This window comes from Aulonocara sp. 'chitande type north' Nkhata Bay, linkage group LG3 (assembly GCF_057382095.1).
Source record: "Aulonocara sp. 'chitande type north' Nkhata Bay isolate Kocher_YH1m ecotype deep benthic linkage group LG3, A_spYH_male_GT1.1, whole genome shotgun sequence".
In the NCBI taxonomy this organism is placed as follows: Eukaryota; Metazoa; Chordata; class Actinopteri; order Cichliformes; family Cichlidae; genus Aulonocara; species Aulonocara sp. 'chitande type north' Nkhata Bay.
In genome coordinates, this window is record NC_141346.1 from 39,580,298 (window position 1) to 39,598,234 (window position 17,937).

The window sequence follows — 17,937 nt, forward strand, 5'->3', positions numbered from 1 at the left end:
ATTTGGTTGACCTCAGAACTGTGCAAACAATGTACAAATCAGCAAATAAATCTTTGCCCCACAAATTCAGAACTTGTTCCATGTAAGACCAAATACTCATGAGAGGAATCCTTATGTTCAGCAAGCCAATAGTAAGGACAAATGTAAAATATCACAGCATGACAGTCAGAGGAGTTAGTGTGTGGAACACCTGTACAGATGAAATCAAGACAAGTACATCAGTACAAAAATTCACACAATTGCCTAATAATATAAATTGCATGAATATAGGAAATCTTCCTCTCAGTGACTGAGTTGTCTCATTGTGTCCTCATTCTGATGGATCAATGCCAGAGTAACCAAAGCTTAACCAAAGTGTTTATTAAGGTGTTTGTCACATAAAATAAGCTCAGAGATTAAGCAGATGTTAAACACAGGATGCTTAGTTTATGTAAAAATGTCGTTTGTTGTTGTTTTGGTTTACATGCTGCAAATGGTTTTATTTGTGTATGTTCATGCGTTAGACTTGTACATAGTTAAACATGTGTGGATCAAATAATGTTGAATTCTAGCTATGGATCTGTAAGCAATTACATTTGAGATAAGAGGCTAGGAACAGGAAAAGGGCGATCGTGGCTCAAGAGTTGGGTGTTCGTCTTGTAACTGGAAGGTTGCCGGTTCGAGCCCCGGCTCAGACAGTCTCGGTCGTTGTGTCCTTGGGCAAGACACTTCACCTACCACCTACTGGTGATGGCCAGAGGGGCCAATGGCGCGATATGACAGCCTCGCTTCTGTCAGTCTGCCCCAGGGCAGCTGTGGCTACAACTGTAGCTGACTCCACCAGTGTGTGAATGTAAAGGTGAATGAATAGTGGAATTGTAAAGCCCTTTGAGGGGTCCTGAAAAGCGCTATATAAATGCAAACTATTATTAAAAGTGTAAACTTCATCCTACTCCTTTTCGAGCACACACATTCTGTAGACATAGATATTTACATGAAAACTTGATGATTTTTACGTTTTGTTTTTTCTTTTTTCTCTTGTTATTTCAGTTATATTTAAATGTTTAAAATAAGAAAAATATATATATATTCTTCTAACTCTATCTATAAATTCATCAAACTGCAAACATGACAATACAGAATAATGCCGACACACAGGGCGGCAGCTACAGTGTGCATGAAGGGTTGTTGGTGGTTGCTGTCTGTTCTGCCACAGGTTTATTTTTAATCCACTGAATGGCCTCATATTCGACTGGGCCACATAGAAAAGAGGAAATGCAGCCTGTGGTTTGAAACAACAGTTTTGTGTGTAGCAATCTCTTATTTTAAGCCATCAGTATCCAGCAAACATAAGGTCCTAAAGCACACTGCACTTTATTGTCCTCTTTATACCCTGATGAGGACAATACTTTAGACCAGCGGTCCCCAACCCCCGGGCCTCGGACCGGTACCGGTCCGTGAGTCGTTTGGTACCGGGCCGCGAGAGTTGAGGCTCAGGTGTGAAATGTATGGTTTTCAGGGTTTTTATCGGTTTTCAGCGTTATTTTGTTATCGTTTTTATCATTTACTCAGTTTTCCTTGGTCTTTTCACGTGTGTTATGAATACATCTTCTTTTTTTCGGTACCGGTACTAGTTTTATTTTGTTGTATTTATCCACGACACCTTAAAGGCCGGTCCATAAAAATATTGTCGGACATAAACCGGTCCGTGGCGCAAAAAAGGTTGGGGACCGCTGCTTTAGAATATTAACATGTCAGTAAGATGTGAAACTTTAATGATTGAGACCATGAACATATGCAGAAAGTGTTTAAACTCTGACCTGTAGCTCAGACTGTGACAGGAAGGATCACTTCTCAAAATGATGGAAAATATTGTGTAAACATTGTTATTTGTTTAACTGCAAGTTCACACGGAGCTGCAGTCTTATCTGCACCATCTCTGCACTGAAACAAACCTCAATGATCTTTTGTTGTTTCCTTCATCAGCCTGCAGAGTTAAAATGAGGAAGAACATTTACTATAGAAACTGTGCTTTAACTGCTCCATTAACTATTTGCAGGTATTAAAGTAAAAGAAAAAAAAAAGATTACACATCTTTACTGTAACAGTGCCAGAGCTGACAGGTGGGGAGGTCCAGGAAGAAGAAATTAGAAGAACGAAAGAGAAGGAAAGAGAGAGAAAGAGAAAAAAGAGGTAGCGATACAGAAAACAAACAGCACCTGAAAGAGAGCAGAAGGAAGACAGAGACCCCATGAGGAGAGCTTCTGAGAACCAGAGGCAACGGGCAGCCGACCCTCCCAGAGACCAGGGACCCGTCACAAGCTGAGGACAGGGCCCAGGGCTGTGATCACATGCACATAATATACAAGGACAAACAATCATCCACATCAAACCACCGCTCTAAAACACTTCAAAAACTCTGGTGTGGATGTGGTGTCTGGTGTGGTTACTTATTCTTGTTAGCAAACTTCAGTAAATGTAAAGAGGAAGTGGAAGTTTGCTCGAGTTATAAGTGAACTGTTTAACACGATGAAGCAACATGTGGTTTGTTGCTTTGTGCATTTTCTCAGTAGACTTTTACGATTCAAAGTTACTATGGCAACATGAGTAAAAATAAGGGCAAAAGTCTATCAGGAATAATTATTATAACATTAGATACACAGAAAAAAAACATCCGTCTACAGTCATGTTGTAGGTAATACACCACAGTATCTTCTGATCTATTAGTCTACACATCACTGAATCATTTGGACAGATTAACATTTGTGGAATCACACAGTGTTTAAGTCTCAGTTATTTATTTATGTTGACTGGAAAGTGTAAGTTGAAACTTCTGTGATCTGGAAGACTTTGTGATGACCCACAGGTAAGTCTCTGTGTTCATGTGATCAGTTATCTGTAACTCAGTTTTCTTCATTTGTTACCATCGAGGCCTGAAACTATCAGCTTCATAATAAAGGTCACCTTTGTTTGGTACTCTGAGTCCTGCTCTGGATATGGGTCTGCTTTTTGAACTGACTCTGAACACAATCACATGATCTTGGTTGGTAACATGTGGTGTTCAACACAAACATCATTATTACAGTGTTTCAATCATTGTTTCACATCAGTTTGTTTTATTTTATTATGTTTACATGTAGTCAGAGGCTGAGGTCAGTGTGCGTCTGCACATACATGTCAAAGCAAGACAAAGAACAGTCTGCAGAATAAATGAGTTCCTGCTTTACTTTGAAATGACAACAGATAATAAATATAACTTTGAATTTATCTATGAATTTAATTGTTCTTTAGTTGGTGAAACATAAAAGTCTTTAATCTCACTTCAGCCAGACACTGAGTCATTTCCTGTGTTTGGGTCTCCACCAAACTTAAAACCAGAATTTAACCACAAGGTGGAAACTTTGACAGGTCTGAGGTCAAAGGAGCCTTTTCACTATATGACTGCATGATGATGTTTCAGCTAAGAGTCGAATAAAATAAACATATTTTAATGCAGCCTAAAGTAAGAATTTAATTTTAATTCAGCAGTTAAACAATTAAAAGGAGAAAAATGATTTAACCCTTGTATGGTGTTCGGGTCTGTGAGACCCGTGTTCAGTTTTTTTCAAAAGAAAAATTAAACAATTAATTATTTTTTCACGTGTAAATGTGTTGTGTCTTTCCACTCACTCCACTTGATTATAACTGATTTATTTATAACATTTTATATAAAAGAAAAACGAGAAGCACATTAATTCATAAATGTGATCTATCAAAGGTAAAGGGAAAAAATTAACCATGTTTGCTGTTCATATGTCTTGTAATTGGGATGAAGTAAACATCTGTTGAGTAATTTAACATAAAATTGTTTGATAGTGTTAATTTGGAAAGCCAAAACTCTAGCGGGTCCACCAGACCCATGAACACTGGCTGAGTAACAAAAATACGAACACCACACAAGGGTTAAAAAGGCTTTAGTGAAAATACAGGCACCAAAGTAGAAAAGCTGTTTTGGTATATTCACTCTCAGTGACTCCCAGTCTGCAGAAACCTGCCAGGAGACAAATATTAGTGGATATTGCAGCCAAAAAATCCCCCAAACGGGCAAAAGAAATATCCTGACATGAAGCAACAGAACAGCTTTATATATTATAGAGAAAGGAAACAACACAACAAAAGAAACAAGCTTCTATGTTTGCAGTGGACAGGAAATATAAACATGTCAACCAACTGCTGCGGTCAAAGCTACAGGAGCTGTTTGAGTTTTGTGTGAAAGGACAGGAAGCACAGAGAGACCAATCAGAATAAGAGCCTGTAGAAAAACTCTTGTTGTATCTATATTAAACACAACTTCTCCTTTTTCTGCAAACTAAAACTGTTTGATTATCTGAGGATCAGAGTGCAGCAGGCTGGATGTGACGATGGGGCACTCTTTGCTCTGCATGATGGGCTTTTTCTGTAAGTACACGTCTGACATTGTTTGAACGGCAGCGATTAATGAAAATGTTTCTGATCTGTGAGAATTACAGTGAGTCACTGCTTTAACCTGTTTACCTGAGAGCTGGAACAAAGCAGACTTGTGATTCTTATAGTGTTTAAATGTTTGATACACTGCTGCTTTTTGCATCACTTATAGTTGCACACTGTGTTACAACAGTTTGATTGTATAATGTCTGATGAGGTTTTATTCATTATTTTAGTGCTCAGTACTGTCATCTGTGGAAATGCTGAAGGTAAGAAATGATTATTTTCTTCCTGTTCATATATGTAGCTGTTATCTCCTATAATGTGCTCAATAATATCCTCCCTGTGTTTACATGTTATCTTCTGCACAGACTCAATGCTTCTATTCAGCCTGTGCAGTTAAACATAAATGGCTTCAGTAAGCGCTCCATGTGGAGACTGTGGCGTTCTTCAGAGCTTTTACTGATGTACCATTTGTACCACTTTCAGTCTGTAAAACTGTAACAACAAAGCAGAGCAGGTACATTTAATCTCAGTGTAGATGCACAAATGTCACATGACCAATGCAAGATCATAACATTAACAATAAATGGACAAAGCCTGTCAAGTGACGTAAATACAAATACCACATGCTGACATGTTTTATGCTAACAGGCAAAACAAAGCACTAACAGTTAGCTTACAGTAGTAATGTAACAAACTTCACAGACCCACAAGAAGGACAGAGCACTAATATGTAGAAACAATCCATCATCTGCCCAAACTTACACTTTATCCCATCTCAAGAGCAGCAGATGCAGAACTATCACAGACACGGAGCTCTAGCCATGATTACTCGGCACTTCCGCTATTTAACCACTAGATGGCGGACTTTCACATTAACAGACCAGGAAGAAGTGTATTTGCTGAGCAATACTGCAGAATCATTTACTTACGAGATGAATAAATGTGACCCGTCATATAACAAACTTGAAACAAACTATATTTCAGGAATAACCTGAGGGACAAAATATTGTATATGATACAGCTCACACTCCACTGCATTTATTGGTTAAAATATTAAAAGATCATATCAAGAGTGCAACCATGTGAGCAGATGTTTCACTCAGCTGCTATGCTTTACATTTACTAGAGTTTGTTTCCTTGAAACTGACTGATTTCCTTTTCATGCGTGTTTATTAGTTAATGCTAACAGATCACAGTTATGATTCACAAGATTGCACTTCTGCTGTGACAGATCCACAAGTGAATTTGGAGAGTTTTCTATAAGTAGAGGGTTCATAAACCCTGCGCTCAGGCTTACAGGCTCAGGCTTTTTCTCACGCTTAGAACAAACCACCAGGTGGCGTATTACTCACTCATTTAAGTGACGTTATTCTGCTGGTGGTGGTTATGTCAATAGAAACCAGGCTCACCTGCTCCCAGACATTTCAAACTATTTACAAAACAATCAGCTGTTCTGCGTTCAATAAGATGCCACAAATTATTTGTGCCACTCCAAAAAAATAACTTCTGTCCACTATAAAGGAGAACATCACAGCCTGATACCTGCAGGTCTGACAGCAGCAGGTGTATCACTCCTGTTTTCTACCTGGAGACAGCAGTCGCCTTATTGTTCTCACACACAATACAAAACTATCCACAACACTACACACTAACTACACAAGACAACACTATCTACATGCTCCAAACACGCTAAACGTCACAAATCTCTCACATCTTATAACTCTCTCTCTCTCTCCCTTTTTTCTGCTCTTTCTCTTTCTTTCTCTTTCTCTCTCTGTCACTCCTAAAACTTCCCCCTCTTCCTAAACAATCACATGTCATATTGCCATATCAATTTGTCATTGGTCGACATTGTACATTTTCCCACCAACAGGAACGGGCTGTTTTTTTGTTTTGTTTATTTTTTGCTCATAAGCACAGAGTGCTTGCTAGCGCTGTCCTTAGACAGTAAATGTGACGAAAGTATTCAGGAAAAAAACACAGCATATATATTGTTTATCATGACTCTGGTTTTACGTGGCCTATCAACACAATTTAAAAACTGGTTTATATCACCTTCTTGCTTTGGCATCTTGAAGTGGTCATGTGATTGGCTTACCACGACTACTTTATTCTTCCGCAGTCAAACAGCAGCACTCATGCAATTGTTTTGCCACCTGAGCTTCAGGTGTTGTGGCAAAAAGTGATTGCTGTCTATGGGAGAGCGCAGCTGCTTACGTAGACAGCTACTTGCGTGCAACTGATATAAGATGCCGTAAGCTGAAGACAGCTTCAACCGTCTGTCTGTTACGTCGTTACTTATAATGCCGTTATTGCCATCACTGCTCACATTTGCAGTAGGAAAGAAAACTGCAGCTGGAACATCTGTGTGGCAGATGTTGTGGGTTTCTTCTTCTTCCACTAAAAGGATCACAATAACAACCTCATATTTTTCTAACTTACAAAACTTAAAATCAAGGCCACTCTGAAAGCTGACACCACACCAGCAGGGGGCAGTGTAACTCTGACCTCTGATGGACTGTGCAGACAGAATCTGATTTCAGAAAAAACCCATCTGACAATGAGATCATCTCTTTGAGCTCTAAGTGCAATCTCTATATCTGATAGAGACGTCTACACCTGCAGAGGAAGGAGAAGAAACACAAATTAAAAGCGAATCATTCGTCATTCAGGAAACTGATGAGTTTAGATATTTTTTCCAAGTTTAAAATGGCCTTCTCCGAATTATGGAGTGAATCACTGTTCAAACCAGTACTTAGAAAACTAAATATGTCAAATTAATAATTATTAGGCTCAGTGCGTCCTCAATGAAAACAAAACTTGTTTTTCAAGTCAAATTGTCACTAGAATACAAAATTATGATTCCCATTAACAATAGCAATAAAACCAGGACAAATATTTATAATGATTTTACATTTCTATAATTCTGTTTATGTTATATTATTTTATTATTTTATTTTATTTTGTTTCTACCAGAGGGTGCTGTGACACCATCAGCGTCTCTATTTCCCAAGGCCTTGTATCAAAACGAGCTTCATGTACTGACTGTGTATTAGCATAAATCTGTGCATAAATCTATCCAGTGAACATTTTATGCACTAATCATTATGTTTTAATGATTGGACACTAATTTAAAAACTGAAGTTATTTGTACTTTAACAACTGCTGGCTGTTTTGTTGTGACTCTACTCTAATGTCGTGAATTTTTATGTTTCTCTTTTCCTAACTGGATCATTGTTATGTGACCAGTTCCCATTAAGCCCACTGTGACTGTGGAGCCATTCTGGCCTCAGATATACAGCGGTGAGACAGTCACTGTCAGATGTGAGATTCATGGAGGTGAAGCAGCTCAGTGGACGTATGAATGGAGTCCAGACAAGTTAAACACACCTCCAACATCTAATGAACACAAAATTACAGTTACTGAGTCTGACAGTGGAGGATACAGCTGCTTAGGTGGAAGAAACTCCTCCTGGACAGAGTCGAGTGATGTCATCACATTGAGAGTAACAGGTAAGTTGGACACATTTCTCTCATTTTAATTCCAAAAAGATTGCAAAATAATTTCCACAGTACTGTGCGTTTCTTTTTTTAGTTTGATATCTAAAGTCACGCACAACAGCTTTTAATGTTATTATATTAATATTAAGTAATCACTCAGGGTAAAAACGAGAAAGCAAATTGTTTCTTACATGAAAAAAATAAATGCAAATGTAATTGTCCCAGTTTCTTCATGTCTGTGGCTGCAAACACACAGTTTTCACCACTATTTCAAAATTGAATGAGAGCTGACGTCCTGCAGCTAAACTCAGACAAAAGTTGTCACTAAATCTCCTCGGCTGAACACATGCTGCCATCAGCTTCTTCTCTGCTGGAAAGTTTCAAGACAATAACAACAAAATAGAATTCAAAAAAATAGAAAATAGAAAACAAATGAAGCCATTTGTTTATCTTATCACAAAATAATTTATTTCATGATGAGATAAAGACACGTGATCATTTAAAGACACAGACACTCGTTTACATGTTTTTATTTCTTCACACACAGATGACTGAAACAGTCTCTTTACTGGCTTTGGAAAAAATCAGTTGAATAACTGCAGACCGTACAGAACTCAACTATATTACTGTTTTGTCCTCTGTAATGGGCTGAGTCCTGACATGAAATCACAACCAGCCACAGAAACAACTTTTCTATATGGAACCAATGTTTTGATAACTCCACAGATTTATAAACACAACTTTAAGAGCAAAACACAGAGAGCTGTCTACACAAAGAGTTAACTCTCTTTGTGGAACAGAAAACTCAGTTTCCCTCATTTCAGGATTATTTGTATGTTTGTTTTCATTCACTCTGGTAGATTCTAAATATCATCAAATTACCTGTGTGTGTTTTTTTAAACAAACCTCCTGAAAGTTGATTTTCAAGGGAAATTTTCACCAGAATGCAAAATTACGACTACCATTAACAAGAGCAAAAAAAAAACCCCAGGACAGCTTTAATGATGATTTGATATTTGTATAATTCTGCTATTGATTTTCAAATCAAACTCACAAGTCAATCTCCTAATCATATATTTTTTATTTAAACAGCTCCTCCTGAGCCCACTGTGACCCTGCAGCCATCCGGGACTCAGATATACAGCGGTGTGATATACAGAGGTGAGACAGTCACTGTCAGATGTGAGATTCATGGAGGTGAAGGAGCTCATTGGACGTATGAATGGAGAGCAGCCAAGTTAAACACACCTCCAACATCCAGAGAATACACAATCAGCAGTGCTACTGAGTCTGATGGTGGAAGATACAGCTGCCGGGGCAAAAGAGACTCGTCCTGGACTGAGTGGAGTGACAACATCACATTGACTGTATTATGTAAGTGGGATTCACTCATTTAAATTTATCTTGCACAATGTTTCATCGAAGAACACAACAAAATACTTTGTCTTTCAACAAACCTCAAGCTTTTGGTTTTTATTTGAATATCTAAATATTAAATCTGATGTACAACAGCTTTTAATGTAATTATAATAATACACAGCAATCACTCACAGTGAAACATCTGGAGATAAAAACATATATAGTAAATTACCTGATTCAATTAGTTTAATACATTTTTTTAATTGTCACGCTCCTGGGTCTTTTGACCCAGTGTTCAGTGGGTTTTCTAAGTTCATTTGTTTATTAGTTTCCCCTTGTGTTTTCAACCCCTGCGTTAAGTCTCCCTTGTCCTTATGTGTTTTGTGTCTGCATGTCTTTTGTTGTCAAGTTCACGTTGTCATGTCTGCGTTTCATTATGTTTCCTGTTTTATTTTGAAAAAGGTCCTATGTTCCTGTGTTTAGTGTGTTTAGTTTTGCACTTCCCCTTTGACGTCGTTATGCTCATGTTTCAGCTGTTTGTCCATGTGTTGCCACTTCTCCTGATCACCTCGTGTGTGTATTTAAGTCCTCCGTCTTCCTGATGTGTTCAGCGTTGCGTCCTCCCTCATATATGTCTGTGTGTTGTGTTTGCCATACCTACCAAGTTTATTTTGAATTGCCAACGTTAGTTTAATTTTTCCAGTGTTCAGCAATAAAGCTCCCATTTTGAGTTTCAGCCTGGCCTCTACGTTTGAGTCTGCATTGTGGGTCCTTTCATGCCTCCCTCCACACAGACCGTGACATTTATTGTTGATTTTCAAGTGAAATTATCCATCTGCTAATGATATATTTTTGTTTGACCAGTTCCTAAGCCCACTGTGACCCTGCAGCCATCCTGGACTCAGATATACAGCGGTGAGACAGTCACTGTCAGCTGTGAGATTCAGGGAGGTGAAGGAGCTCAGTGGACGTATGAATGGAGTCCAGACAAGATAAACACACCTTTAACATCCAGTGAATACAGAATCACAGTTACTGAGTCTGATGGTGGAGGATACAGCTGCCGGGGCAGAACAGACAGGTTCTTCACAGAGTGGAGTGACATCATCACACTGACCGTATCATGTAAGCTGGACATATTTCACTCTTTTTAATTTACATTGCATGATGTTTCATCCAATGACACAACAAAATATTTTTAATATCAATACTTTCAATAATATTATTTTTTTTAGATTAATATCCAAATGTATCTGGAAGACAAAACGATTTCCACATGTGGATTCTATTGCTGCAGTTCCATCAGGTCTTTTTTTTTCTTAGCATTTTTACATTAAATCCTCGAGCTTTCAGGTTTGACCAAAATGTAGTTGAATTATATCAGACGCTGGTCTGCTATTTCAGCCTTTCTCATTACAGCTTTCTTTTGGATTCATGTTCAAGATGACATTTTGAAATTGATGAAAACATAGTAGTTGTAGCACTCTGCCACTTGTCCCTTGCACCACACCCCCAAACACACACAAGTAGAGAGCTTTTGGATTCTGTTCTCACTTTTTATTTCTATTTCCGCGCGCGCACACACACACACACACACACACACACACGCTGGAGCCATTTGCTCCATTCTGCTCCACTCTGACTCTCAGTCTCAGTCTGACTCTCCTCCTCCAGACCCCTGCAGCTACTAAAATAAGGGAAAAGGTCATTAGTGCGGCTGGGATCAGCTGTTTCTGCCACCCACCCCTGATGCTGTCCCCTCAACCTGCTGCTCCACCCCTGCCCTGCAACTGAGCTCCAAACCACACCCACCACAGGTGTTCACGAGTCTCACTTTCAATGACACAAGAAAAACCTCTAATGTAGAACAGCTCCATATGTGGATCAGCTGTTTATGGAACATTAGTGAGAGTTACCTTGATCTGCTGCTGATGAAGTTTTTAGTAAACTTGTGATTTTTGTTGAGCCCACGTGCTTGTTGTTGTAAACAGTTTCCTGTGACATGTTTACATTCCTGATTATCTTTTTAAAAGTTTGTATGAATTGATTGGTTCAGAAAAGTTTGGACTTGGACTATAAAATTACAAACAGATTTTGGCAAAACTACTGTTGTGTTCAGCACAATAGAGTCAGTCTGATCCTGCTCTCCTTATATGTCCTTAGTATTGGACATGTAATGGAGACACATGGTGCATCTTCTTATTTTGCATATGCTGATGACACAAAGATATGCTGTACTTAGACCATGTGACCCTGGCATGTTGAGTTCTCTTAATGACTGATGACTTTGAGGCTCAAACTGAATGTGAGCTAATGTCCTCCAGCTAAACTCGGACAAAGCTTTAAATGTTGTCACTGAATCTCCTCGGCTGAACACATGCTGAACACATGCTGAACACATGCTGCCATCAGCTGCTGCTCTGCTGGAAAATGTCAAGGCAATAACAAAAAAAGTAGAATTTGAAGAAACCTACATTTCAGACTCATATGACATCAGAAATGCATCTCTTTATCTCTTTAAGTAATAATCAACATGTCAGAACTTTTTATTGCAAGTCATATTTCCAACAGGATGCAAAATTATTATTCCCATTAACAAGAGCAAAAAAGGCAGGACAGCGTTAAATTTGTATTTCTGTAAGCCTGCTCATGATATATTTTTAACAGCTCCTCCTAAGCCCACTGTGACCCTGCAGCCATCCTGGACTCAGATATACAGCGGTGAGACAGTCACTGTCAGATGTGAGATTCAGGGAGGTGAAGGAGCTCAGTGGACGTATGAATGGAGGCAAGACTGGTCAAACATACATGAAAAATCCAAGGAATACAGAATTATCAAAGCTACTGAGTCTGACAGTGGAGGATACAGCTGCATAGGAAGAAGGGGAAATTTCTACACACAGTGGAGTGACATCATCTCATTATCTGTATCATGTAAGTTGATCACATAACAGGATATTTTAATGTTAATTTATTTCACACATTTTATACAAAATAACAACAAAAGTAGTGTGAATTAATTTTTAATGTAACAGTAATCATTCACAAAAATATATATTCAGTAAATTTGATGAAAAATGAAAAACAGATGTAATGATCCCAGTTTCTTCACCTCAGTTGTTGCACATGCTGAGTTTTGATCAATGCAGCTCAGTGTCATGATGCAGATCTTTTCTTTTAGCATTTTTCTTTTTCTAATTCCTCAAACTTTCCATTTGACTACAATTTGGCCTCATTTTAGGAGAGACTGCTCTGCTACATTAGCCTTTCTCTAACTGCTCGTATGTTTACTCATAGCAGCAGTTTTGTTTTGTTTTTTACTTTATTTATCTTTACACTTTCCAAATTAAACATCACGAGTTTTGGGCAAAATAAGAAATTAATTTTACTCTGAATGAAGATTATTTTCTGTAAAACTGAACTCAGATAAATGTTTTTACAAAGGTTTTGTGTAGTTTTGACTTTGTTGCTACATGAAGACTTTGTATTTCACCATTTATGAAACAATAATCACTTCATGAGAGCAGAGCATTTTCCAGCTTTGAATCCATCACTAGAGGTTTAACAGCATTGTTAGCAAACAAGAGCTAACTGACTGCTCATGGATTATATGTTCATAAATGTCTAAATATGTAAATATGAAGATGTAGAAATAAATAAATTGTTGAATATAAAGATCATTAAATTACCTGGTTTAATTTATTTATTAAAAAATAACTTTTTGATTATTGATTTTGAAGTCAATTTATCATTGTTCTAATGATATATATTTTTTTATTTGAACAGCTCCTCCTAAGCCTGCTGTGTTCCTGCAATCCTCCTGGACTCAGATATACAGCAGTGTGATATACAGCGGTGAGACAGTCACTGTCAGATGTGAGATTCAGGGAGGTGAAGGAGCTCAGTGGACGTATCAATGGAGACGAAACAACCTGAACAAACCTCCAACATCCAGTGAATACAGAATCAGCAGTGCTACTAAGTCTGACAGTGGAGGATACAGCTGCCGGGGTAAAAGAGGTTCCTCCTGGACAGAGTGGAGTGATATCACCAAATTAACTGTATCATGTAAGTTGGACATATTTCACCCTTTTTTATTTATATTGCACAAAGTCTCATCAAAAACACAACAAAATACTTTGTCTTTCAATCTTTCACACATTAATTTCTGTAAAACTGAACTGCACGTCTTTGGACTGCAGGAGGAAGCCTTTAGACCCACGCAGACACACGGGGGAACATACACACAGTGCACTTAAACAGCTCCTCCTGAGCAGTGTTGCCCCAGAAATGCTTTTTGGCATCGAAAAACAAAATTGCTGAATCCGACATCTCACATGATGAAAACCTTACCTGCTTATGATGAACTCTTTCTGAGCTTTATTAATCATTTGAGACCAAGTTATTTACAAACGTGTTGCTAAAGGTTTACAGAAAAACTTAAGATCACAGTTAAGTAAGCTTATGTTAGGAACAAAAGGACATCTCTTTGTTTGATGGAGATGAAAATTATGAACTTACAGCAGGCTGAATTCAAAGATACCTCACAAATCAAAGTGTAAAAATGATGTGGCTAATCCATTTAGCTGAAATGTCAGTGGAACAACTCAAAATGGTATTCAGTACGGCCGTCACATGCCGGCACTCAGACATTCAAAAGGTCGAATTTCTTGTAAGAAAACAACTTCAGATAATTTATATGTGATTCAAATTCATAACCTGTTGAACTTTTCTTTTGTTGTAGCCCTCTGCAGTTCCAAGAAACAACATTTAGGCTACGTCCGAAAATGCTCTGAGTCCACACTGGCGTTTTCAGTCATTTTCACAGAGTTTTGCGTCCACATTGAAACGGCCCAAAATGAACTGAACTTCCAAAACAGAGCTACCTAGATCACTTAAATTACACAATTGAAACCATATGTGTATTGTTTGTGTATTTATACACAAGCACTCATATATATTCAAATAATAAATAATATTAATTTACCTGTTACTACCACACACCAAATCCGGTCGTTGGTACTTCCTGGCTTGTGTAGCCACTAGGTAACAAAAGCTCAACACTGCGCCCAGCATCCTGGAGACCTTCTGTTGTCTTTTGTACGTGTTTTGAGTTTTTATGTGCTTCTGAGTTTGTACGTGTTTTGAAGTTCGTACGTGTTTTGAAGTTCGTACGTGCTTTGTCTGTAGGGGCCACCGTAAATATACTTTTACTTATTCACTCCACATAAAATGTAATAAATAAATCATAATACAAAAACCAACTATTCACAGTTCAACTTTTAACTATTTAAATTTTCAGCTTTTTTCCTTTTAAACAAATTTAAAATGAAACAACGCAAAACACTGCAATCCACAACACAATTAAATATAAATTAAAATATGAAAACAAAAAGAACATGCATATCCTCTGTCACATAGGCCTGCATGAATAAACTTTCTGAATCCTTTGTCATCTGCAACCGAAAATAGTTGTGGATGATTACTATACCTTTCTAATGTGACGTTGTTGTCCCTGGCTCTTTCTCTGTCTTTCCCTCCCGCTCTGTTCCTGTGCTACTGAGAGTGTAACTACCGCCCTTCCCTCCTCTTCCCAGCGCAAAGCACGAGACTCGCCTGCGGAGCGAAGCGGAAAAAAAGTGCCAGAGAGAGGGTGTGAAAAAGAAAGAAAAAAACAGGGCTCCCGGCTCGCGTCGTTCACGTCAAAGTTCCGGCTCTAAGAGTTTACAACATAGGACACATATTCAACGGGTCAATATTGATAGATACTTTATTGATCCCACAAAGGAAATTGTTGTGTTAGAGCAGAATGATAAAAAGTGAAAGTAGTAAAGTCTACTATAAACAACAAAGTTAACCAATAAAATAAAAGTGCCAGTGGGGCCTGGTGTGGGGCCTTACACTATGAGACAGCGCAGAAATTTTTATATTTACAGTGAAAAAAATGAATAAAATAAAGTTTGTTAAAAACAGTAAAAGTAAGGCTCATATTGTGTAAGACAGAATTGCAAATTGCATTAATAACTAATATTTTATGAAGGGTTATTATACAGCTTTATAGAAAACGGTAGGAATGATGTATTGAAGTGTTCATTATTAGTGATGTGCGATACCACTGATTTTCTTTCCGATCTGATACCAAGTAATATTCATGTGGTATCGACGATACTGATCCGATACCGATACTTTGTACAGAAACTTATTTTATTTATTGTATCTCAAATTATAGCATCATAATGATTACAGGACATCAGATTACTTGTTCTTATCACTTAATAATGCAGAGTTCATCATATAGAAATAAAAAACCTGAAGTTGTGCTATTTGAACACGTTGCTGCCTGCAGCACTAAAGGACTCCATGAGAGACGTCTGTCTCGCCCTAGCAGCACCTGTCCCTCTCCTCCTCTTCAGTTTGCCTCAACATACGCGCTTCATATTCTGTGACATGATTTACTCTGAGGTGTTTGACAAGGTTAGTGATGTTGCCACAACCATACATGCCAACCCTCCCGATTTTTCCGGGAGAATACCGAATTTCAGTGCCCCTCCCGAAAATCTCCCGGAGCCACCATTCTCCCGAATTTCTCACGATTTTCCACCCGGACAACAAAATTGAAAAATCATATTGCAGAATTCCAGCCAATTCCAGTTTCCAACAATGGCGGCAGCGACTTAGTTTTAATATTACTCTTATTTCTCTTTCTGGGTCGCAAAAAAACTTTTAACATGTTTTCAGGTGAGAATGTAGCTGTGTGAACTTCAAATATCTGAGCCGATCGACACATCGTTTTCAAACCCTATCTTTCACTACTCGGGTTAAACATGATATATAAGTCACTTTGATAACTTAAAAATGTTATTGTTTGGCCTTTTCAGTGTTTTATTTGTTCCGTTTGGCTGAGATTAAAGTTATTAGATTAGATTCAATTAAATTTAACTTTATTAATCCCTCGGGAGGTTTCCTTCGGGGTTTTCACACAGCTGAATAAACGTCAAACAGAAAACTGATTAAACAGAAGAGTTTACGTCAGTGCCCGGTTATATTTTAGATAGCAAGGAGCAGACAGCAGAGTTTCACTGCACCGAGGGAGCCTGTGACGTACTACCCGGCTTTCTTTAGACCGCGAAGGGCGGGTCCTCAGGTGGAAGCAGCCTCTGAATTTGGACACCCCCGCTGTTTCCGGGCCGGCCAATAATAACGGTGACATTTAACGTATTTTATCCGATAAATAAACCCTGAAAAATGTATTTACCCCCCCAACAGCCCTCTTGAATGTCTCCCTAGTATGGCCACAACACCTCACTCTTGGAGCACTTTTTTGCCACATGTATCGCAAACCACGTCTCAGCTGTTTGTGGAGGTAAAATACGTCCGCACATGACTCCGATTACGCTCAGCCATTGTTGTGAGTGCGCACGCCAAGGGGCTGCGAGACATTTATACAGCCGTATTTCACACATGACTATGAAAGGCGGAAGAGGAAGTAGTTCCTTTGTAGACAATCCGAATGTTATAGTTTCTTTACACTGTGTTCCTGTTAATGATAAACTACAAATTTACTCTAAATTACTAAAATATCGATATTTTAATGTGAGAATCGATTCTAGAACATAAATGACTGGTATCGGAGGAATCGATATTTCAGGATCGATCCGCACATCACTATTCTTTATGGCAGCGTGGTTGAATCAGTCGGAGGAGCTCTGGTGCCTCTGAAGTGTGGCCCCCCAGCAGACAACAGTAAAATAGACACACTTGTCACCACAGACTGGTAGAAAATCTCCTACGTCTTGCTCCACACATTAAAGGATCTGAGCCTCCTTAGAAACTAAGATCTCAGGTTATTCAGAAGGATAACAGCCAACTGACAACTCTGGATTATATGTTGATAAATGTACAAATATGCAAATGTGAAGATGTAGAAATAAGTAAATAGTGGGATATTTGACTTTTAAAAGTATTTATGCAATGTAAAATCTGAGAAACTGAAGTTGTTTACATGATATTGTGTGTTTATGTTCAGTCTCAGTTTAGTTTTGTGCACACCTGGTTGTTTCCAGTCACTCTGCTGGTAGATTCTAAATATCAGCAAATTACCAGGTTTAATCTGTTTGTTTTTATTAAAGTTTTTTTTGTTGATTTTCAGTCAAATTGTCACTGGGATGAAAAAAATGTGATTACCACTAAAACCAGGAAAGCTTCAATTATCATTTTATATTTCTATAAGTCTGATGATGTTATTTTTTATGACCAGCTCCTCCTAAGCCCACTGTGACCCTGCAGCCATCCTTGATGACAGTCACTGTCAGATGTGAGATTCAGGGAGGTGAAGGAGCTCAGTGGACGTATGAATGGAGACGAGTCCGGGTAAAAATACATGAAACATCCAATGAATACAGAATCAACAGAGTTACTGAGTCTGATGGTGGAGGATACAGCTGCCGGGGCAGAAGAAGCTCTTCCTGGACAGAGTGGAGTAATAGCACGCCATTGAGAGTAATAAGTAAGTTGGACATATTTCACACATTTTAATTTATACTGCAGTGTTTCATCACCTCAACCAAACACGTTATCTTTCAACAGCACTGTAGGTTTATGTTGTTGGTTAGTATCAAAAGCAGTTTAAAATATTTTTTATCGTCATTA

At 38.3% G+C, this 17,937-nt stretch overlaps 1 protein-coding gene across 1 annotated transcript in view; it reads left to right on the top strand.

Moving 5' to 3' along the window:
- The window catches only part of LOC147335636 (basement membrane-specific heparan sulfate proteoglycan core protein-like), a 62,784-nt gene that overhangs the window by 7,258 nt on the left and 37,589 nt on the right, over positions 1 to 17,937 (top strand). The window contains exon 4 of the mRNA XM_086286102.1: positions 13,176 to 13,356. Within this exon, the coding sequence (XP_086142228.1) occupies positions 13,176 to 13,356 (181 nt within the window). The remainder of the gene's footprint in view (positions 1 to 13,175; positions 13,357 to 17,937) is intronic.